This window comes from Heteronotia binoei, chromosome 9, assembly GCF_032191835.1.
Source record: "Heteronotia binoei isolate CCM8104 ecotype False Entrance Well chromosome 9, APGP_CSIRO_Hbin_v1, whole genome shotgun sequence".
Classification (NCBI taxonomy): domain Eukaryota; kingdom Metazoa; phylum Chordata; class Lepidosauria; order Squamata; family Gekkonidae; genus Heteronotia; species Heteronotia binoei.
The window spans coordinates 41,188,315-41,213,346 of record NC_083231.1 but is presented as its reverse complement, the minus strand read 5'-3'; the positions used below and the strand labels follow the sequence as shown (position 1 = coordinate 41,213,346).

The window sequence follows — 25,032 nt, the reverse complement described above, 5'->3', positions numbered from 1 at the left end:
TTTTTAGTCTGAGGAACAGCATTTTTCACTGACTCCCCATACAGACTGAGAGGATGCAGGCACAAGCACATGTTCACTTTACACATTCTCAAAGTCCAGGAGTGGATAGTAGAAAAGTGGCAAGTTGACCTTTGAGAAGACCAATTGCTCAGTCTTTCATAGGAGCATGATCAGCAGTGTGAACCTGCAATGCTGGCCATCTGGGGAGAAAAACACACACAGCCACTCTGCATGCTCACAGAAGGACACAAGAACAGTCTTTGACCACAAGAGAAAAGTCTGGCCAGACCTTCTCATTCTTGGCCCAGTAGCTCATGGATTGATAGTGTGCAACTTCTGCAGTCAGTGGTATGCATGCTGCAACTGAAGCCAAGTCCAAATGTGTGCCTCCACATGTTGTCCCCAGCAGCCCTGTCCAGGAAGGGCACCAATACTTCTGCTCAGCATTGTGTAAACAGGGATTGTGTACTAGGGACAGGCATCTTTGAGAATCCTGTGGAACCCAGCATCCCCAGCTGGAGATGATCATCTCACCAATAAGATGAGTGACCTCCTGCCCACTTTTGCCAAACCCTTGGCACACTAGTGCCAGCCACTAATGCCATGTTTAGAGAGCCATGGAGGGCTGTGAGAGAATCATTGACAGAGTTTGAATGCGTAGGAAGGTGTGGTCCCCTGAGTGAGTAGATAGTTGAGTGCACTCCAGAACACTGTGGTAAAAACAAAGACTCCACAACAGCCAGTTAACAGATATATTTTGGGTTAAACGTAAGAGGCAGTCAAAGCAGGCAATGGTCATACACAGAATAGCAGTCCTCCAATATGCAGCACCAAATCACAGTCCAATAGAGAAGTCAAAGTCAGTCCAATACATTACATGAATCAGCAAAGTAGTCAGTCAGTCAGTCCTCCAAAGTAACAGTTCAACAGAGTTTCTCCTTCACATATGTTATTCATCCAGCATCGCCCAAGGCCAAGGCACGGCATGTAAGCCAAGGCAAAGTGCTGTGGGTAATGCTACCACAGATATAGTGCAGCCACCCAATCCTAAGCCTGATTGGTAACATGAGCTACACCTGTGGGCAGGAGGTCACTCATCTTATTGGAGAGCCAGTTTGGTGTAGTGGTTAAGTGTGTGGACTCTTATCTGGGAGAACCGGGTTTGATTCCCCACGTCTCCACTTGCACCTGCTGGAATGGCCTTGGGTTAGCCATAGCTATTACAAGAGTTGTCCTTGAAAGGGCAGCTGCTGTGAGAGCACTCTCAGCCCCATCCACCTCACAGGGTGTCTGTTGTGGGGGGAGAAGACATAGGAGATTGTAAGCCACTCTGAGTCCCTGATTCAGGGAGAAGGGCGGGGTATAAATCTGCAATTCTTCTTCTTCTTCTTCTCGTGACTTCTATCACAGCTGTATAGTTTTAGTTGCATAACCTTGACTCAGGAGTTTAGTTCTTAAAGGAACTCAACACTGACATCCTCCCCTTATGAAACTAAAAACATTCTATACAGGTAACATAAACTATTTACATTCATAGTTCACATACATTCCAACAACACGGTAGTAATATTGCACCCTCACTTCAGACCAAGTTTTATACAATTGTCTTTATGTTTAACTGGTGTCTGAGCCTTTGTGAAAATGTCTGCAATATTGTCACTCGTTGCACAGTATTCCAGAGTGATTAGCCTGTCTGTTAAGCATTGCTTCACATTGTGGAACCTGACGTCTGTGTGCTTGGATCTTGATTTAACTCCAAGATTGGTTGCTAGCTTTAAAGCCGCCTGATTGTCCTCAAACACAGTGATAGGTTCTATGTAAAACAAACCAAGGTCAGCTAGTAGCTGTTTGTACCAGGTTAACTCACTACAGACTGTACTGAGTGCGGAATACTCTGACTCGCATGTCGAGAGAGCCACATGTCGTTGTTTCAGAGATCTCCACCCTACCACCCATGAAAATTGCCAGTCCGGTGGTTGACTGCCGGGTGCTCTGATCACTAGCAAAACTTGCATCTGCGTAAGCATGCACCTTTAGATCCTTAACAGGTGTTATATACAAGCTTAACTCCAAAGTATGCTTTAGGTATCTAAGGACATGTTTAGCAGCAATCCAATGGCATTGTCTTGGCTCCTTTACAGCCCTTGCCAATTGGTTAGTTGCCATAGCTATATCAGGTCTTGACCAGTTAGCTATATAAGATAAACTTCCAATCAAAGACTGATAGATGCTTTGGTCAAACAGTGGACTATTACTATCATTTAAGTCAAAGTTCTGCAGCATAGGAGATTGCACTCCCCTGCTTTGGTCCATTTTATAGCTCTTTAGCAACTGAGCTATTTTACCCTTCTGTGAGACACGATACCCACCATTTATAGGTTCTATGTCTAAGCCAACATATTGTCTGATGTTGCCCAGATCCCTCACAGTAAACTGTTCATTCAAAGTTTCAACAATAGATTTCATCATCTTTTCATTTCTACAAATCAAAGCTAAATCATCAACAAAGACAAGGATTAGGCAATGCTGCTCCCCTTTTCCTTTGAGAAATATACAAGGGTCAGCTATGCCTTGCCTGAAACCAAGCTTCTTTAAACATTCAGTTAAGAACTGATTCCATTGATGCCCAGACTGTTTTAAACCATACAGTGATTTTTTAAGTTTCCAGCAAACATTTACATTGCTATTTCCACCAGAAACACCAGGTGGCAACTTCATATACAATGTGCGTTCTAGAGGAGCGTGCAGGTAAGCGGTTTTAACATCTAGATGTTTTACAACACAATTATGCCTGGCTGCATAAGTCAGAGCACAAAAAAATGATGTAGCCTTGAGTGTGGGGGCAAATGTTTCGTCATAATCTTGCATGGACTGCAAGTACCCCTGTGCTACTAGTCTAGCTTTATAACACACGTTTCCGTCTGCCCCAGATTTTAATTTGTAAACCCACCTACAACCCAAGAGTTTATGATTAGGTGGTAATACAGACTCTTCGTAGACTTGTAGATCTTTTAACGACTCAAGCTCCGCCTTCATGGCTGCGTTCCATCCAGCCTGTTCGTCTTGCGTGAGATGCTTGATGCTGTCGTAGCAGGAAGGCTCAGCAAGGACGATGCACGCCTGACCAGGACTGTAGCGATCTGGAGGACGAGTTTCTCTCGTAGATCGTCTGAGAACTGGTTCTGGTTCCTCATCTGACACTCCATGCTGGCTCACCGGCTGCTGCTGCTGCTGCTGTGACACGCCTGCTCCAGAAGACGCAGGTGTAACAGGTTCCGGCTTGATGACTCTGCTGCTGGGTGAAGGACTCCGCCTCTCGCCTCCAGTTGGTAGTTGCGAATCAGTTTCCACTGCTGTAGGCAGGAATACTGTAGAGGACGTTCTCTCCCAACCGACAGAGGTTTCCAGGAACTTAGCAGAGCAGGACATTGTGATCTTCTTGTCACCTACTTGGGAAAATCTATAAGCCTGGTGATTATTGGAATACCCAAGAAATAACAACTTTACAGCCTTGTTTCTCCCCTTTCTCTGTAGCTGTTTTGGGATGTTTACATAGGCTGGTATCCCAAAGATCTTTATATGGCTAATGGACACTTTCCTGCCGTACCAGACCTCAGCAGGGATCTTTCCAATAGCAGAAGACCAGGAATAGTTCAGCACATGGGAAGCACTCATGATACTTTCCCCCCAATAACTCATTGGAAGGTTACTGTCTCTCAACATAGAGATACACATATTGTAGAGGGTTGCATTCCTCCTCTCGCAAAAAGCATTATGCTGTGGCCTATAAGGTGATGTTCGTTGATGGCTGATGCCATATCTCATGTTGCACAAGGTTTTCTTTCTCCAGAAAATATAAGTTGTCTCTCCTTTTAGCCACCACTGAAACGCCATCAGCGCTAATCAAGCAGCTCTCAGCTGTAAAAGACACTTTAAAACTCTGCTCAGTCAAAGTGGAGACAGATATCATGTTGTACTTAATGCTTGGCACGTGAAGCATTTGGAGCTTTTTCCTTAGACAAGGAATGTTAACAAGCCCAGTTCCTTCTACGTTGGCACAAAGCCCATCTGCTAACATAACACACTGACCTTTAATTGGTGTGTAGGTGTCGAAGAGATTCTTGTTCTTAATAATATTAACAGTTGCGCCACTGTCAATTAAAAACTGATTGCAGAAGGAAGAATAGTTAACAACAAGGTTCACAAGGTTCACATGCTTGCCTCCCACCGGAGGTACAGAAGACTGTTTCCCTTTGAAACGGTTACAGCTCCGCTTGAGGTGCTTAGTGCTGTTACATATAAAGCATCTCCTCACTGAGTAAGTTTTCCCAGCTGCTGCATGACTGTCGGCCCCTTTAAATTCCTCCTGGGCGGGAGACTTGGCTGAATGAGCTGGAGACTCCCGGAACAAAACTGTGTCCCTTCTCCTCATGTCCTCATTCAACAAACGTTGAGCGATGTTAGACACAGTTATCTCAGCTTTAGGCAAGATATCCAAACAGGATACAAACTGATCATAACTAGCATCCAGGGAGCAAAGGATTATGTAGGCTTTCTGCTGCTCAGAAAAAACCACCTCCTTCTCCTGCAACTGTTGCAAGGTACGTTGCATAAACTCTAGGTGGACATTCATTTCCCCACCAGACACATATTTTGCACTAAGGAGTTTCTTCATTAAGTATATATGGGAGCCCACACTCTCACTGACATAGAGAGACTTTAAAGCGTCCCAACAAGACTTTGCACTGCTGGAGTTTTTTATGTGGATAAGCTGGCTGTCTTCCAACGTTAGACCAATTAGTGCACAAGCTTTATCCTCATTGCTCCTGTGTTTTGCTATAACAGCTGCGTCATCAGCAGCGTCTAACACGGCTATATTGGGTGGACTCGTCACGTACTCCCACAAACCATGATATTTGAGGATCATTGTGACCTTCTCAGACCAGGTGCAGTAATTCTCCCCGTTCAGCCTCTTGATGAGGAATCCGGAGACTTGGATACTGGACTCCATTCTGCCTGCATGAAATACAAAAAAACTGCCACGCCCAAAAATGGCTGTTACTCACGAGTAGACCTCGAGTAGACCACAGGAACTGATGGCACGTAGCGCTCCTACTCTCCAGGAGACCTACGCTGGGCCCATAACCGATGACAGAGTTTGAATGCGTAGGAAGGTGTGGTCCCCTGAGTGAGTAGATAGTTGAGTGCACTCCAGAACACTGTGGTAAAAACAAAGACTCCACAACAGCCAGTTAACAGATATATTTTGGGTTAAACGTAAGAGGCAGTCAAAGCAGGCAATGGTCATACACAGAATAGCAGTCCTCCAATATGCAGCACCAAATCACAGTCCAATAGAGAAGTCAAAGTCAGTCCAATACATTACATGAATCAGCAAAGTAGTCAGTCAGTCAGTCCTCCAAAGTAACAGTTCAACAGAGTTTCTCCTTCACATATGTTATTCATCCAGCATCGCCCAAGGCCAAGGCACGGCATGTAAGCCAAGGCAAAGTGCTGTGGGTAATGCTACCACAGATATAGTGCAGCCACCCAATCCTAAGCCTGATTGGTAACATGAGCTACACCTGTGCTTCTCGTGACTTCTATCACAGCTGTATAGTTTTAGTTGCATAACCTTGACTCAGCAGTTTAGTTCTTAAAGGAACTCAACACTGACAATCATCATGACTGGACAGATGATTCTAGTGCCGTCCATAATGTCTTATCCCATTACCAGGGGCAGCTGCCTCCATCCTCCTCCAGCTGTCCAGGAAAGTTGTAAAATGGAAGGAAAAACAGCCTGGGAGCCTTCAAATGCTGGCCCCCAAATATGCCCAAATATTTTGAGATTTGATTACTGGTATTCTGGAAAACCCAAATATTGCTCTGGATACTCAAAAATTTTTTTTTATATATATCTAGGCTGGAAATAACCAAAAGCACATCCCTGCTTTATAACCCTCTTTTTCCAGATGGGGACCCCAACTGGCTTACAAATATTGCACTCCTGGCTTCCATTTTAGCCTTTCTATAACAACCTTGTGACATATGTTAGGCTGAAGAGAATGACTGGCCCAAAGTCACCTAGCAAGCTTCCATTGCAAGATGGAGATTCAAACCTGATTTCCCCAGGACCTAGTCTTGCACTCTTACATTATCCTGCCTATACTACTATTTAGTTCTACTGTTTAAAACCTAATATTTAGATTTTCCAATAATAGAATAAATATGAACAAAGTTGTTTTGTTCTCAGCGAGAGTAGGCTTCCACATGCTAAAACTTCTTGACTCCTTCACCTTATATCTGTTGTCCATGACAGAGGCTGCAGGCCATTAAACTTTTCCAAGGAACACCCAGTTGTCAGAAAAAAAAATTAGAACAGGGAAGGTGACAGCATGCAGACTGGGTTGTTATGTGCTAAGGATGTCCCTGCCATGTCATTTTCCTATGTACAGGTTGCTGTTAAAATCCCTACTGGAGGAGGCTCAAAGGAATGCACAGTTCTGAGTTATGAATACACAGAACACATTCAAAATGTATACATTTTATGGGAACAAATGATGTGTGCAAGCAGAAAATGGTGCAAAAATAAAGAATCAGGCTGTGGTTCAATTCACATAAAGGAGAATGAAATAAATCAAAATAATAATAATAAAACTATAGATATATACCCCACCCTTCTCTCTTAATCAGAGTCTCAGAGTGGCTTACAGTCTCCTGTATCTTCTTCCCCCACAACAGACACCCTGTGAGGTAGGTGGGGCTGAGAGAGATCTCCCAGAAGCTGCCATTTCAAGGACAACTTTTGCAAGAGCTATGGCTGACTCACGGCCATTCCAGCAGCTGCAAGTGGAGGAGTGAGGAATCAAATCCGATTCTCCCAGACAAGAGTCTGTGCATTTAGTCACTACATCAAACTGGCTACACTACACTACACTACATCAAAGGGTGTTTAGTTGCTAGAACTTTGGGCTTCTCAACCCATAATTTACTTGTCCAGTGGTGAGTTACATCCCAAGAGCTGGTAAATCCTCTTATATGTCCAATTTGTCTTTCCTATAGATATTACTGGTGATCTGACAGGGGCTCTGCAGGATCCCTGCATAGGTCTTGGGGGGAGGGGGACACCTGTTCAGTCTAAGGAATCATATACATTGCACAGGTCATATTCACAGGTCATCTTAGACTCTATGCATAGAAACCTACTTCTATACATACATAGCTCTAGATTGATTGTGTTTTGTATAGGGTTGCCAAATCCTGCTTGGGATTCCTGGAAATTTGGGAGTAGTTCCTGTGGATAGTGGAGTTTGGAGAGGGGAAGGAGATCAGCAGGGATGTGATGCCGTATAGTCCACCATCCAAAGCTGCCATTTCCTTCATGGGAATTGATTTATATAGCCTAGAGATCAGTTGTAATTCCAGGAGAACTCTGGGCTCCACCTTGAGATTGGCAACCTCTATTTTTTTTCTATGAAAGGTGGATGGGTAGTGGTGTGGTGACAGAATGTCTGCAATGACAGTCACCACACCACTACCACCCACCTTCCATAGAATTTTTTTGCTTGAATCAACAGGGAGTATTTGTGTTCTAGGTATGGACTAGTATGACCTGCATTGTGTGAGGCTGATTGGTAGGAACCAGTGGTTAGATAGCCCTGCCTTCAGATAGGGGCTTACACCATGCTGTCTTAAATCTATGGTTCAGTGATTGCCTCCTCTGCTCTTTTATGATTTATGTTTTTATAGCTCAGCATCTGCTGTTGCCTGACAATCTTGCTTATGCTGAATTTGAATAAAGAACAATTCTGCAGAGACTCAGAATGTAAATGAAGTGGTTCGACAAGCAAAGTGAATGATATATGAAAGGATTCAGTGTTTGTAAGTGGCTTATTCAAAAGAAACTGCCATTAAATTTGTATGGAAATAAAATGCATGAAGCTCTATAGTCTCCACAATACACACTTCGGAAAATGCATTCTCAAAACATGTCATGTTATATTTTTATTGTACTTACCTGAGAGTGTCACAATGGTGTGCATTTAGATCCTGCCAATTAAAATAGCAGCATTAATCTTAAAAATATGTTTCACTCCCACTTTTGATATAATTTTAAATTGTGTCACTATAAACTACAGTCCTGATAATAGGCATTGCTAACAGTAATTGTAGATATTTGTCTTGTATGTAATAAACATGTCTTAAACTGCAAGCATTGATACATCCAGCAGAAATAATGGACCTCAGTTTCATAGTTTAAATGTTGACAGTCATTGGAGTGCTATAAAAAGCAAGCTTTCATCTTTATCAGGGTTTTATATTGACAGCATTAAATATAGATAGATCTTTTTCAAAAACAAAACTAAGGATGTGCAAACAAGTGAAATCAGGGTTGTATTTGTAGATTTACAATTTCTTCTCCCAACCAAATAAGCCTCCAGATTTGGAATGAAGATTTAATCCCATTCATTAACTTGGGACTGATATCCCCAATATGAAACTTATTTGTTCTCATTCGGAAGCCACTTTAGTGGGTTGGAACTAATCAGTTTTTCCATTTGTGTAAAAAGGAGGAAAGCCCACATGCTTAACCATCAGCAAAGCTACACATGGAATCACGGAATCTGCCTGAGCAAAAGCTCTCCTACTGATTTCAAATGATGGGACAGAATCACACATGTGCTTATGATGGTGCTTGCAGCACCATTGGCTGGAATAAGAATCTTGCTTAGTTTTCAGAATTGCCACCAAGAACTACTCCAAGAAAGGCTTGATTGTGGCCTTATTCTAAGCATCAATATGGCAAATGAAGTTCCATGTTGGTAGGTGTAAGGTGATGCACATTGCGAGAGAGAGAAAAATTCCAACTTGAAGCTAGGGTTGCCAAGTCCAATTTAAGAAATATCTGGGGACTTTGGGGGTGGAGCCAGGAGACTGGGGGCGGAGCCAAGAGCAAGGGTGTGACAAGCATAATTGAACTTCAAGGGAGTTCTGGCCATCACATTTAAAGGGACTGCACAAATTTTAAAATTTTTAAATGCCTTCCTTCCATAGGAAATAATGAAGGATAGGGGCACCTTCTTTTGGGGCTCATAGAACTGGACCCCGTGGTCCAATCTTTTTGAAACTTGGGAGGTATTTTGGGGGAGAGGCACTAGATGCTATACTGAAAATTAGGTGCCTCTATCTCAAAAAACAGCCCCCCCCGAGCCCCCGATACCCGCGGATCAATTCCCCATCATTCCCTATGGGAATCATTCACAGAGGTGCATGATGGCTCTGGGGGCGGGGCTTCCCCCCTGCCAACATGCCTTGCAAACCTTCACACACACACACACACACACACCGGTATACAGAGCCATGTTGACTTGGAAACATGCTACACTGGAAACTCGCCTACTTGGAAATGAAAGCTTTGGCTGCCCAGCAAAGCTGAGGACAACTTCTCTCAAACTGAGGGTATAGACCAATACTGTGGGGTCTTGTAAGCAAAAATTCTACTTTGTGAGCTACTGGCATTAAAGTTGCGAACTACTGCATAAATTAGTTTTCTCTGGAGCCATTTTTCTTGAGCTAAGACAAAAATGTGTGAGCTGGAGGTTAAAAAACTGTGAGCTAGCTAACTCACTAACTCAACTTAGAGAGAACACTGGTACAGACCAAAGGATCCCAGCTCTGTTCTGCTTTGACCAAAGAAGGCTTTTACAAGTCTGTTTCCCTCAAAACCAGAATGACTCAAATCACTTTGGCAGAGATCAGAAGGAACTTGGAGATTTCACCCAAATTGACCTGAGTCATTTTGATCATAAGGAAAACAAGAAATAAGGTCTACTGGCTTCTCTGCTGTTCCCTTCAGCTGGGGGTGGGGGGAGAATGGTTGTGCTGGTGAAAAAAGAAGGAACCATACCAAGGAGCCAGTAAAGAAGCAAGCCTTGGGGGGCTGCCTTCTAGCTGCTCATGGCACTTAAGTCCCCACTGGGATATTTCCAAAAACGGGGGGGGGGGGGAACGGGACATGCTCTCCAAGGCCTCAAAATAGCAACTGGCAACAACAACTTCTAGTAAGACATAAAACCTGTATTTAAAAAAAACAAAACCAGAAGGATCAAAAGAGAACATAGCCATAAAACCAGCTGGCGCAAACAGCAGATTAAAACAGCAATACCAAAGTCCCAGAAGATAATACCAGTGCCATAAACTATGTAATTACGGAATAAAGAATAAAGAAGCATTTGAAGATGGGAAGGGAATGAAGAAACCCACCAAAATCCCGAAAACATCATTAGTCGCCATTTTTCAAGACACAGACCAAACGGAATCTGCCCAGAGATCCTCTGTTGCTTTCCTCGGAGCCTGTAGCTTGCTGCCTGTGTCTGTGCCCGGGCCCGTGGCGGCAGCGGTGGCGGCACTCGCGGCAGCAGCGGCGGTGGCACTCGTGGCAGCGGCTGCTGCTGCCTGTGTCTGTTCCCGGGCCCGCGGCAGCAGCGGCGGCGGCACTCGCGGCAGCAGCGGAGGCGGCACTCGTGGCGGCGGCTGCTGCTGCCTGTGTCTGGGCCCGTGGCGGCAGCGGTGGCGGCACTCGCGGCAGCAGCTGCTGCTGTCTGTGCCTGGGCCCGCGGCAGCAGCGGCGGCGGCACTCGCGTCAGCGGCGGCACTCGCGGCGGCGGCTGCTGCCTGTGTCTGTGCCTGGGCCCGCAGCGGCGGCGGCACTGGTGGCGGCGGCCCTGTGAGGGGGAAGCGCCGTCCCTCCCCGGCTTCCAGATTTTTGGAGAGCGGGAGAGGAGGCTGCAAAACCGGGGGTCCCCCGCCAGGGCGGGGGATTTGGGAAGCCTACTTGAAGCATAGGCTAACGGGGTCTGAATTTGCTGAGACTGAGACGGGAAAAGATTTCAGGGTCATAATGGATAGCTCAGCATGTTGCAGTTGGGGGGGGGATGCAAACTCTATCTTAGGAATTGTTAGGAAAAGGATTGAGAATAAAATGGCCAATATTGTAATGTCCCTGCATAGATCTATGTTGTGGCCTCATTTGGAATACTGTGTACAGTTCTCATCACCGTATCTCCAAAAAGGACATCGTAGAGCTGGAAAAAGTACAGCAGTGGACAACCAAGAAGATTAAGGAGCTAGAGTACCTTCGCTTTGAGGAAAGGTTAAAGTGGGGTTGCCAGGTCATACCTGGCTACCAATGGAACTATCCTCACTTGCACAAAGTGCACGTGGTGTGATGATGTCACCTGGAAGTGACATAATCATGCTGGGCATGTCATGTGGGAATGTTCTAGCATTTTGGTAAAAAAAAAACCCTGTATGGTGCCATAGAGTTTTTCCCCAAAATGCTAGAGCATCCCTGTGTGATGTGCCTGGTATTATTATGTCACGTTCAGCTGCTATCATTGTGCCAGGCACATCAGGCACTGGCAGAGTTCTTTGGGGCGGGGCTCCTCCACTGGCCAATCCTGTGCTGGTGGGTTGGAGGCCCCCAAATCAGGTGAACTCCTGCCCCCAATGGGAGGCTGGGAACCCTAGGCTGAAGAGTCTGGGACCTTTTAGAAAAGAGATGACTAAGGGGGGGACATGGTAGAGGTTTATCAAATTATGCATGGGGTGCAGAGAGTTGACAAAAAGAACTCTCTCTCTCTCTCTGACAATACTACAACTTGAGGTCATCTAATGAAGATGATGGGTAGTAGGTTCAGAAGGATAAATGGAAATACTACTTCTCACAGAGAATGATTTAAATGGGAATTTCACTGCCAAAGGATGTAATAATGGCCACAGGAATAAACACATGAATTAAAAAAAAAATCTATCACTAGCTACTAGCTATGGTGATTGAGGTGAACCTTCACATTCAGAGGCACTAATATTCTGCATTCCAGGGGCAGGAGGCAAAATCAGTGGAAGGCCTTATCCTCTATGCCCTGCTGTTGGCTGTCCAGAGGAGTTGGTTGGCCACTGTGTGAGACAGGATTCTGCACTAGATGAACTATTGGTCTGATCCAGCATGCCTCTTCCTATGTTCTTACATTAACAATGGAAAATTCTCACATCCCAATTATGAAATGGGCACATGAGATTTAAGAAATTTTACAGTATGTTAGATTGCTGCAGTGGAAAAAAAAAGGACTCCATTTGGGGGGATTCACAGATGAAAAAGACTGGTTAGGACAATCATCTGTTAACTGTTTTCTGTATCTAAAATTGAACAAAAGTATAATAAGTTGGAAAGGATCTAAGCAAGACTGAGATTGTAGATGAATCAATGGGAATAAAAAAAGATGCTTCCTAAGGAATCTCACAGTAATCCTCTTTCATAAAGTAGGTTGAAATTTGTAAGGATAACATTGACCAGGACAAAACCATTTTAAACTGAGAACATCAACAAAATTTATCACTAAGATGTGAATTACTCTGCTTTTAAAATAAAGCTGATATTTTTATGGAACATACACGTTAGTCATTGAAATAAAGTTAGTTAAGATTCTGTAAAAATGCAAAAAAAAAAAAGTACAAAAAATTCATCAGCGAGTTTCATGGAAGTGCTTATAGGAATGTCTTGTGCTACCCTCCAAGACAAAACTGCCCTAAATTTAATGTATAAGCAGATACAACAGGGTTTTGGTTTTTTTAAAAATAAACTCATGTGTTGAATCAGTGGATTTGCTTGCCAGGAACTACAAAATAACCTAGTTAAAAATTGTCCTGAAGAAAATAAGATTGCAAACAGAATATTAACTGAACTGCATCTGTGACTGATTTAGAATGTGAAGAAGTATGATTGCAATACATTAGTATTTCACAATACATTTGAGTGACAGGCTGAAGAAATGGAAGGCATTAGCTGATCAGGCTTGATAAAGGTTTGTAAAGCTGTGTTTTACTTCAGAAAGTGATTGCCCTCTATTTGGCTAAGGTATCGATATTGAATGCTTTGGTTGTATTGCTTTGACATTTAACCCTGCTCCCAAATATATCCTCTTTTTATTCCACGGATTCAGAACCACAGAATGAAATCTCTTCTGAATGTTATGTTATTTTTTCATTTCAGAACACCTGTACCCTGCTTTTCTACACAAGGCAGCTATTGCCTTGATGACAGGACTATGAAATGGATGAATCAGGAAGCAAATATCATATATACTTGGAATTTATCATGAGGCCTTAGACAAATTTCTTATCCTCCTCCTCTACACCTTGGAATACAGGAATAACAGTACTGATGTATCCAACAAGATGATGGATGAAAAGTGCTTTGTAAGATGCTTACATTAAAAAGTGGTACTACTGCAAATAGTAATAAATACCATTTTTACAAATTTCCTAAGCAGTTATCAGAATCCATCAAAATTCAGGGAAAATAAAACAAATAATTGTTTTACAGATATTTATTTATTTTAAATACCTCCTACATCTTGATCTATAGGGTCTTAGAAATCATGCAACTTGTACTTCCACTTGTATTTGAACACAGATCTTACAGATCTATATATATTTTAAAACCTATAATTTAAATATATTGTTTGGAGAGTGCCTTTCTAAGGATGAAGCTGTGAAAGGCTTTTCTTTTCTTTCTTTTTTTTAACTACTAGATAACAGGATAGAAGAGATATCCAGGCTGCTTCCACATAGAGTTTTTAAAGAACGAAGTTCCCACATTAAAGGGGAAATGTCCACATGATATGCGGAGCATGATTTTTTTTCCCACAAATAGATTTTATTTTATTAAATCTAATCCAATACAAAGGGAAAATAAGGAACATAGAGAATATAGGGAACATAGGGAAAATAAATAACAAAAATATAAATCTAACATACAAGAATCCAATTTAGATCATTGGATGCATATAACAAACAATTTACAAAAACAATACATAATATCCTAGGTATTAAGAATTAAGAAAAAGCCTACAATTCATTCTATTAGGCAAAATGGAAATATTCCCAAAGAATTCCAAAATCGGGGCCCAAAGCAAATCATAATCTTTAGCCAAATCAGTGTCATTTTCAAAGAAAAGGTTATCCATTGTCTTACCCATTACATACTGGTCCCATAACTTATCATACCACATTTCAATTGTGGGAGTATGTGGGGGGTTCCATTTTTTAGCAATCGTCACACGAGCTATTGACAACATTGTCGAGATTAAAGATTTCTGAACTTTTCTCACCAAGTTATCAGGCCAGATATCAAATAAAAGCAGTTTAAAATCTACTGGAATGGTTAGATCAAATATAAGTTTTATTTGGTCTACCACTTTATTCCAAAAGTTTGATACTGTTGGACATTCAGCACATATGAAACGGGGAGCCTTTAGTTTTACAAATCCTCCAACTATCTGGACTTGAGACCCTAGAGATTTTACTCATCATGACAGGGTTTAAATACCAAAGGGAATACATTTTTAAAATTTGGAGATAAATACTAATGCTTTTAACCTTAATGGAAGGGGAGTTCCAGATCCTTTCCCAATCACTTTCCTCTAGCTGGATATGAATGAAGAGATTAATTAAATAATTATATATGTTAGAAAAAACCTTTCTTCCCCTCCTTTTTAAGCAAGACCTCAAATGGCATCAATTCATATCTAATGGTTTTTCATCTGAAGAGAGTATACCATATTCTGAACTTGATATTGGTATTGATACCAATTCATATTGATTTCTAATTTCTCTTCTGCTTGTTCCTTAGTAATAATATTGTTCCATTGAATCCACTCCCCATGATTTGAGGCATTCCAGAGTGTGAGTTGGGGCACTCTTGGAGCTACAAGTGAAGAAAAAATATAGACTTGGGTGGGATTAAAGGGAAATCTTTGCAGTGGCTGTGGGGGAATGTCAGTGGGGGGGGGGGGGAGAGGAAGAGCTTCTAAGCTCCACTTTCAAAATGGGTACCCATTCCCACACTACTTTCTGCTGCTGCTACACTGTGTGGATGTAGTCCTAGTAATCAAACTATTTCTCCTGCAAACAGCAATGGGAGTTCTTTATACAAAGGAAACTCCAGAACACCTTATGTAGACAATGGCCTGCTTTGTTTACTTATACCATATTGCAGCACAGAACTTCCCTACATTAAGTAAATGCACTAACACTACCATCCTAAGCAGAGTTGCACCCTTCTCAATCCACTGAAGTGAGAAGGTTTAAAAGGATGTCTTGGTAAGATAACTAATGTTTATAGTCCTAACAGAGTAGTGTACCATCAATCTGCATAAGCATATATTGCAGGAATATACTTTTTGCATATCATGGTACACTGCCTCATGGGTTTTGTGGTGCATGCATGAAGCAGAAAATCAAAGATGTAAAGTTATGAATGCTAGAAGTAGGTGAAGGTACATTTTATTATTTTATATATAAAACATTTCTAACCTGACACAATAAAATGTTTTGAGAATGCAGCTATTATGAATCCAGTTCCATAACATTCTTTAAAATCAAACTGTGGAAAATGTAGGTGGCAGACTATTCACCTCAGTGCATTTTGAAAAATGTAGGTTGAAATGACCTGATTATATTGATTCAACCATAGCCTTAGGGCATTTGAAGACACTACTCATATAAAATCAGTTTGTTTGTCTTGATTAAATATTCCCACTTGGTAAACATCATCAATCAGGTACAATCTGAATGTGACATAAAATATGCATCTAATGATATATTATTTTCTGTCATGAATAAAAGTGCTCTATTTATTTTACTTTGGATTATATTGAGATAAAAGCAGCATGATGTCCATCAGAATCTCCTTGATTATGCATCTCTTCTGTTATAATAGCATTTTGAGAGATAGGGTTGCCATTTGCCCATTTTGGTTATCAACTCTCTACCAAATAGGTTTGCCATGTGTCTGCTTATAGTGACCAAATTCCCAGTGATTTTGGGCACTGACCTAGATTCTGAACATCTTTTTTTGGTGTTATTTCTAGAAGGTGTTGTAGATCTTCATAGCACTGGTCCACTTCAGCCTCTTCTGCATCAGTCGTTGGAGCGTAGACTTGGATTATTGTGATGTTGAATGGTTGCCTTGGATACGGACCAAGATGATTCTGTCATTTTTGAGATTGTATCCCATTACTGCCTTCCTCACTCTCTTGTTAACAATAAAGGCCACACCATTTCTTCTATGGGACTTTTGACCACAGTAATAGATGTAGTGATCCTCTGAGTTTAATTCGCCATTCCCATCCATTTTAGTTCTCTGATTCCCAAGATGTCAATGTTCAGTCTTGCCATCTCTTGTTTGACTACATCCAGCTTACTTGATGCATAGATCTTACGTTCCACGTTCCAATGCAGTATTGTTCTTTGCAGCATCAGACTTTCCTTTCACCATCAGACACATCCACAGCTGAGCGTCCTTTCGGCTTTGGCCCAGCCGCTTCACTCTTTCTGTGGCTACTTGTACTTGCCCTTCACTCTTCCCCAGTAGCATATTGGGCACCTTCCAACCTGAGGGACTCATCTTCCAGTGCCATATCTTTTAGCCTTTTGTTACTGTCCATGGGGTTTTCTTGGCAAGGATACTGGAGTGGGTTGCCATTTCCTTCTCCAGTGGATCACAGTTTGTCTGGGTTCTCAGCTGCGGCCTGTCCATCTTGGATGGCTCTGCATGGCATAGCCCACAGCCTCACTGAACCATTCAAGCCCTCTCACCACATCAAGGCAGCAATCCACGAGAGGGGAAAGATATACACTTACTTAAAAAGAAAGCTAGAAATTCAGTGAACCTGATTAAATAATCATCACAACAGTATGTCAATATTTTAGGACCTTTTTAAAAATGGGGGGGGCTGTGAGGCCACCAATGACTACACTAATGATGACAGCACCCTCCCTTGAAAACCCTGATTATTAAAGGAATCTGCAGAAGAAAATAAGCTGACTCCACAACTGTGAAAATGCACAAGAAGGACAGACATGTAGAGGAACCATGCATAAACTGATTCCAATGCCTGTGGATTGAATGCCAAAAAAATCAGGAGTAAGTCGAACATGTGAGAAAGGTCTGTGTTGTTTAATCCTTCTCTTTAGTCCTCTGTGACTTTGATGATCCTGCAGTGCATATTAATCTTTTAGCAGCAACATGCATTCAAGCAAAATGCTTTTTCAAAAGGCAGTACACACACATCCCAATGTTTTGTAATGAGATGTCATGTGATTATATATGAATATGCAAATCAGCCTTGCATTTATAAATATTTCTTTCCCTTGCAAATGCTGTTTACTCATTATAATCTCAGGTGCTGAAGAACAAAAAGGAGAGATCTCATTCTGCAAATATCAGATTTTTGCAGCTAATTGCCAAAAAAAAATTGCAGCTGTAATAAATCAGTAAAATTAATTTGTGCAAAGCCATGTACAAATACAAAGATGTTCAAATGCGAATGCACATAATTAATAATGTTTTTATTTAAAAATATGATTCTATAATATAAGGATACAGCTTTTAAATGAAGAATTTCTCATCACAATGAATGAGATCAGGCCTCATTTTGAGCAGGAGCTCACAGGAGCGGCCTCTGGAACCTCTAAATTTTATAGTGCTCTTTCTTTCTCTCCCCTCCCCCCCATACTTGCTTCTGAGCTCCATTGTTCAAACCCCTAGTGAGAATTTTGCCGAACTCTACAATTTGACAAACTTTCTAATATTTCCCCCCAACAAAAAAAATGAGAAAATAACCAAAACACATAAAGCAGACAGATGGAAATCTTCATCATGCCACTGTGGCCACATAGGAGAAAGTAATTTTAAAAGTATGATGGGAGTAAGGTTTTATGACAATTATAATTCAAGAAGCATTTTAAGGTAAATGCTGAGCTGATATAATTTAGTACACCTTCTGGCAAAGTTAAGGGTGTATGGCAAATGCAAATGAGTTGTGCTAATGAGTTTCAGCACCTCTTTTTCTACCAAAAAAACCCTGAATGAGGTTATTTTCATTAAAAGATGAAACTGAACTGTTCATGTCTATAGCGTGGTTATCCATGTCATGTAAAAAACAGGTTTTCAAAGGTGCTCAGCTCCTATTTTGTCATGGCACTAGAACTGTTTCCCCCACTCTCCATCCCATGAAAGGGAGATGCTGAGCGTGGCAGCTTTGGCAGGTTGAGGGCTTCTTGCTGCAACCAATTGGAAGTTTGGTGAGAAAATGTGCTTATTTGTGTGTCCTGCTCATCAATTGGCAGTTACCATTTGGAGCTGCCTCCTTTTCTATGCAACTTATACTTGCTGGTTTCTTAAGGACCAAGCCAAAAATTTTTTGTGTCTTTTCTGATTGGCTGTTGACAGAGCCTTTTAAATTCTGCACCATGTTGATGAGTGCTGGGGTGGTTAATTATAGATGTGATGCACATCCTGATTGAGGAGGCTGAAATAATTCAGGGTTTTGCTGAAAAGATTTTTTTAGCACTTATGTCTCTCTTTCCTCCCAAAGCAGTTGATCAAATCATTCTCCCCTTCTCCACCTCAAAACAACACCACTGTAAAGCAGGTTATGTTGTGATAATCTGGCAAGCCTTGGTAGTAAAACAGGGATTTGAACTCAGCATTCTAATCGCTATGCCATGCCACCTTTCAGAGTAAGCATCTCTTGATTGAAGGGAACCCTTACTGGACTGGGTCTTCACCATTTTGAATGCTACTACTGTCTAGCATGGCATGGGGGAGAGAAGGTGGTGCACAGGGATCTCCTTTCATTATATAATTCAGATATGCAGGCCAGGAAAACCTAAAGGCAGCAACAAAGCCTACTTGGGCTTGAAGCAAGGGTGGGTTTGCCTTTATGGCAGCCCTGTAGGGTAACTCGCGCTATATGCATGCAGATCAGCAATCCGATTTTAAACCCAGTTTAACCTGCCATTTGGTGAGTAGCATCTTCGTTTTGGAAAATGCTGAGCAATTAGGAAATAATAATGTTGCAATGGGGAGACCGATTCCTTTTTCCAAAATACACCTTTGTATAGCCTGGAGGTTGTCTGTCATTTCTCTTTGTAGAGAAATTAACACACCCTTTTCTGTCTTTCCAGCTGTTTTATTTTACACACCACAAGATGGTGCTGTAGTAGGAGCATAGGGAGGCATTGGGGAACACTGCCTGCCTCTCAGCATTTACTCCATGAAATGCTGAAATGTTACAGAACATCCCTTCATTGCTGTCCTCTCTTGGAATTTCTTTGATCAAAATGAAATAGATTAGAAACTCATTCCAAATTCATAAAAAGAGGGAAATAAATAGATTGCTGGATTTCAGGCACAAGTTAGGTGAAGAAGAATTAAGTCAATGTTTGTCCCCCAAGTCGGAATGAAGAATCGGACACAAGGTATTGGTATAACTAAGGATCATTTTATTAAGTCTAATAATAAATGGCAAGGGCAACCAGAACTGCAGCCTGATCAGGGTCAGGGGTCTCAACAGACTGCTCCCCTGCCATTAGTGGACGAGAGACCCAGCCCCCAGCTGGAGCTGTATATCACAGCTCCCACCAGGCCGGCCCAGCAAGGAGGGCTGGCCCAGAGGGCCCAACTACCAGATGCACATCTCAGGACAGTCTGCATTCTCCCACCCAGGGTCATCAAACCCAAGGGCTGATCCTGCCAGACCCCTTAATCCCCAAGAAGGGGATGCTTTCTGGTCCTCCCATAGCTGCATAGTACTATAAACCCAGTAAAACCTGCAGCTATTAAGGCCAAGTCTCTACTTAGGCCTTAGCACCCACCAGGAAGCCCAAGGCCACCCGCAGCCCTTGCCAGAGATCTCTCAAGAAAAGCAAGTTAGCTTTTTCAGAGAGATGCACCCCATCCCCTCTGTAGAGGTCAGGAAATTTTGTAGAAATATCCGGGTGGGGCAGATAGTGGTCCAACCCCCCTTCCAATGCCTTCCGAATTTCTTTATTAGCTTTGTAGCGGGCCCTCTCGATACATGCAGGATCCCAAACACTGTGCCAAACAAGGCGGAGAAGCATGGCTGACCAAATTATCGTGGTCCTGGGCCATCTCTCCCTATTGTACCAAAAATCCTCTCAGGCCTGCAAAACTAAAGCCTTGCCTTTCACTAGCCCGAGATCATTCCCTCCCAGGTGAATGATTAGAACCTGTGGAGGAGGGCCTGCATTCCCATGGAATAACAATGGCAGCAGGCCAGGCCACTGAAGACCCCGGCACCCCCGCCATTTGATAGTAATATATTGTCTGAGTCCCAGCTGAGAGCCGATCGAAGTTCTCCGAGCCTGATGTGCGGCCCAAAACACATAGCTGTGTCCACAGACAAGAACTCGGCTCCTCTGGCCAGGAACAACAGCATCTAAAGAGAAAAACAAACGAACTAGAAACAAGAACCATAACATTTCAACTCCAAACAAACAAAGCTAGAAACTGAGCAGGGGGCGAACATAAGATTTATAGGCCGATGACCGCCAACAGCCCAGGCGCTGAATGGAGAAAGAAGGATATCCCAAGGCAGCAGCTGTAGAGGCTGCTGCCTTGGAATATCCTTCTTCCTCCATTCCTCCCCAGCTTAGCTAAAGCCCAGGAAGTCACAGCCCCAAACTGATGCTTTGTCAGTGGGCTGCAGTTGAGGTGACAAAACAAAAACCCATCATTGGGCCCCCGCGCTGCCAAATAAGCAGCCAAGCTCAGAGCATGTGCCCAGCTCCAACACGGTCCCTTTATGATGCTGGTCAGTCTTAGAACGTTGCACAGTAATGACTGCCTTACCCTCAACTAACCTCAGGTCCCGTAGCAACAAAACATTACCAGAAACATCATTTCTGGAGCCTGCCACTAACTCACTAACTCTAAGGGCCCCAAAAAAGGCAATGAAGGAAGTAGCATGGAACAGTGCAGATTCAAAATAAGATGCATGCACTGTGCCTCAAATCCCCTTCAGGCCCTTAAGAATCAGAGGGAAAATAGGCTTCCTAGTATCGAGATTAGTCCCAGCCTCTCTGGCCCATTCCTCCAGCATTTTTCAAAGCCAGTTTGGTGTAGTGGTTAAGTGTGTGGACTCTTATCTGGGAGAACCGGGTTTGATTCCCCACTCCTCCACTTGCACCTGCTAGCATGGCCTTGGGTCAGCCATAGCTCTGGCAGAGGTTGTCCTTGAAAGGGCAGCTGCTGTGAGAGCCCTCTCCAGCCCCACCCACCTCACAGGGTGTCTGTTGTGGGGGAGGAAGGTAAAGGAGATTGTGAGCCGCTCTGAGACTCTTCGGAGTGGAGGGCGGGATAGAAATCCAATATCTTCTTCTTCTTCTTCAAAAGTCTGCTGTTTCCTCCTTGTATCCCAACGCCTTGCTAGCAAAAGCCAGAGCAGACAGGCATCCCCTAATGGATCGCACAGCCAATCCCTTACCTTTTAGAGAAACACAGTAGTGGAGCAACTGCTCCACTAGGAGGGACCAAACGATGCGATACCGTACCTCTGCCCTAAAGTCCTCAAACTGCCACACAGCATGTTCATAAGACTTCCTGGTGCTAGGCGGAATGGCAAGGCCTATCGCTCTGCAGGCCTCGGCTCTCCAGTCAGCCATGGCCCCTGGGGCATTGGCTTTGGCTCGCGATTAGCATCTGGGGCCAGCTGACGAAACCTCTCCGTCTGTTTATGAGAGAGAGCGTCAGCCACCCCGTTGTTTACTCCAGGAACATGCTTGGCTAAAAACAATATGTTCAGCCGCAGACAATGCAGAGTGAAGGCCCTCACCAATCTCATAACCTGTTTAGATCTGGATGAAAGGGAATTAATGACATGGACCACAGCCATGTTATCGCACCAGAAATGAATTGTGCGATTGGCCATAAAATTCTCCCACAGCCAAACTGCAACAAGCATGGGAAAGAACTCGAGAAACGTAAGATCTCGGTTCACACCTGCCTGAACCTATGAATCTGGCCATGTATCCACACACCAATGTCCGCGGAAATAAACCCTAAAACCTAAAGACCCAGCAGCATCAGACATGACCTGAAGCTCCGCCTCAAGCCTCATGTTGTCTCTTCAAAAAGAAATCCCTTTAAAGGACTCCAAAAATTCTTGCCATGCCCTTAAATCCTCCCTCATGCTGCTGATAACCCATGTTCTATGTTGGGGCAAGCGGAGGCCTGCCATAGCATCACATAACCGACGAAGAAAAGCTCGGCCAGGAGCAACCACTTTGCAAGCAAAGTTAAGATGCCCAACCAGTTGCTAGAGCTCAAGCAATGTGACCTTTTGCTTAAGAAGAATGGACTTAATCCTACTCCTCAAATCTTCCACTTTTTGAAAAGGTATTCTGGACAATTGCACCAGGGTATCCAACTCAATCCCTACAAAGATAAGGTTTTGGGTCGGACCTTCCATTTTATCTTGTTCCAATGGAACCCTCAGTTCTGCAGCCAGCTCGATGAAGCCAGACAACAGGACCCACAAAGAGGTAATCATCCAAATAATGAACATCCCACAAGCCAACTTTTTTGTGAACAGCCCATTCCAAGAAACACTCAAAAGTCGCACATGAGAGAGAGCAGTCCATTGGCAAAGCTCTGACCATGTAAAATTGCCCCTCAAAAGAAAATCCCAAAAGCTCAAAATCAGCCGCATGGACAGGTAGAAGGCAAAATGCAGATTTAATATTGCATTTAGCCAACTCTGCCCCCTTACTGCAGCGTCGTACTACGCCCACGGCCTGATCAAAGCTGGTATACCTGACTGAGAATAAGTGCTCGGGAATCCCATCGTTAACTGACTTCCCTTTGGGGAAGGAAAGATGATGAATCAACTGAAATTCACCAGGTGCCTTTTTTGGCACCACACCCAAGGGCTAAGGTTAGGCACCGGGGGATTGGAAAATGGGCCCAAAATCCTGCCCTCTGCCAACTCCTTGGCAATCTTATCCCTAACTACATGCTCTAAACCTTTAACAAAATGAAGATTCCCGGACCAAAAAGCGACCCAGGGACCTTGAAAAGGAATCCTGAAACCGAACTTGAAACCTTTTAACAAGTAAGCGGTATCAAACCTACGCGGATACCTGGACAGCCAGTGCTCGAGAGGTCCCACCTTTATCAGAATGGGCCCCTTTTCCAGCATGGAAATTACTTCCACCCCTGCCTTGTTTCTTTTAAGAACATAAGAGAAGCCATGTTGGATCAGGTCATTGGCCCATCCAGTCCAACACTGTGTCACACAGTGGCAAAAAAAAATTATATATATACATACACACACACACACACATACACTGTGGCTAATAGCCACTGATGGACCTCTGCTCCATATTTTTATCTAAACCCCTCTTGAAGGTGGCTATGCTTGTGACTGCCACCACCTCCTGTGGCAGTGAATTCCACATGTTAAACCCCCTTTGGGTGAAGAAGTACTTCCTTTTATCCGTTTTAACCTGTCTGCTCAGCAATTTCATTGAATGCCCATGAGTTCTTGTATTGTGAAAAAGGGAGAAAAGTACTTCTTTCTCTACTTTCTCCATCCCATGCATTATCTTGTAAACCTCTATCATGTCACCCCGCAGTCGACGTTTCTCCAAGCTAAAGAGTCCCAAGCGTTTCAACCTTTCTTCATAGGGAAAGTGTTCCAGCCCTTTAATCATTCTAGTTGCCCTTTTCTGGACTTTCTTCAATGCTATAATATCCTTTTTGAGATGCGGCGACCAGAACTGCACACAGTACTCCAAATGAGACCGCACCATTGATTCATACAGGGGCATTATGATACTGGCTGATTTGTTTTCAATTCCCTTCCTAATAATTCCCAGCATGGTGTTGGCCTTTTTTATTGCAAACGCACACTGTCTTGACATTTTGGTACCTACGTGGCCATGCTTTGGGGCAGTTACTGAAGGAGTGAGAGCCGCCACACATGGGGCATTCATGCTTGAACTGACAAGCTTTTCTACTGCACACTCCTTGGGAGCCGAACTCCCAGCACAGCAGACAGGGTTGAACCGCCTGCCCCGCAGAACTGCAGGAAGAGGATGATGAAGCTGAAGGAGTCGCTGCTGCCCTGGCCACCAAATGACCGCTGTCCAAGCGGTCGCCCAAATTCAGTCACGCAGGAGACATGATTTGGAGCCACAGCTGCTGGTGAATGCAATCCCACTGCAGGGTAAGGTACAAAGCAGCCCTAATCTGGAATTCCTCATCATGTTGAACCTAAGCAGGCCCACTAAACATTGTGTACCCCTTATAAATGATATCCATATACTGGATAAGAGCAGCCGCCTGCCAAGGCTGGGCATGTGCAATCACACCAGCATATATAAAAAACCCAGGCAGCCAATTGGCCCAAGTCCAGTCTACTTTGCTCTTCTTCAGTTCCTCTTTTCTTTGGCATTTAAATCCTCCTTATTTTTTTTTTCAACTCCTGGAACAGGAGGGAGAAGATATCAACATACTCCCCCTTTAGGATCTTTTGTTGCAGGCAACAAATGATCACCCAAAGGTAATGCTATGTCCCTGAAAGGTAAGGCCGTAAAAGGGACCACCCCGTAGGGAGAAGGCAAGCCCCAACCCCCCCAAAAAGAACCTGCAAAACCCTGTTGCCCAACAGCTGGCCAATTTCCTTAGGGGCCAAACTGTCCAGGTGGCCAAGACCAATTTGGCTGAGAGCCAATACCTGGAGAGGGAGCTACACCTGAACTCCCTGCAGCAACGCCAGGTGCCGCAGGAGTGGCAGGACCCCATGGACCCCAAGGTCAAGCCAGCCCAGTATATGACTGTGGAGTGTCACCAGCCTTACCCACGGTTCCAATAGGCACCAGCGCTGACCCTGATCCAGCAGCCCCCAGAGATGGAACTGATCCCCCATCTGAACCGCCGAGTCCAATGGCGCCTCCTGCGATGTTTCCAGCAGACCTGCCCTTGAGAATAGACAACCGAGTTAACATAACTGCTTGAAGTGCCATTTTAGAAACTTTTCCCAATCCTACACCTTGTGAGGGAGGAATACCAGACGTTTGCTCTAGTGCCAACAGCCTTTGCATAATAACTTCATCCTCACCCTCATCATCATCAGAAGATACAGGCGGTGGTGACCTTTTAGG

The 25,032-nt window shown here is 43.5% G+C and overlaps 1 protein-coding gene across 1 annotated transcript; it reads right to left on the bottom strand.

Moving 5' to 3' along the window:
- Positions 1–1,866: 1,866 nt before the first annotated feature.
- On the bottom strand, positions 1,867–2,469 carry LOC132577579 (uncharacterized). The gene has a single exon (XM_060247371.1). The coding sequence runs from the start codon at positions 2,467–2,469 to the stop codon at positions 1,867–1,869; it is 603 nt and encodes a 200-aa protein (XP_060103354.1).
- Positions 2,470–25,032: the final 22,563 nt, after the last annotated feature.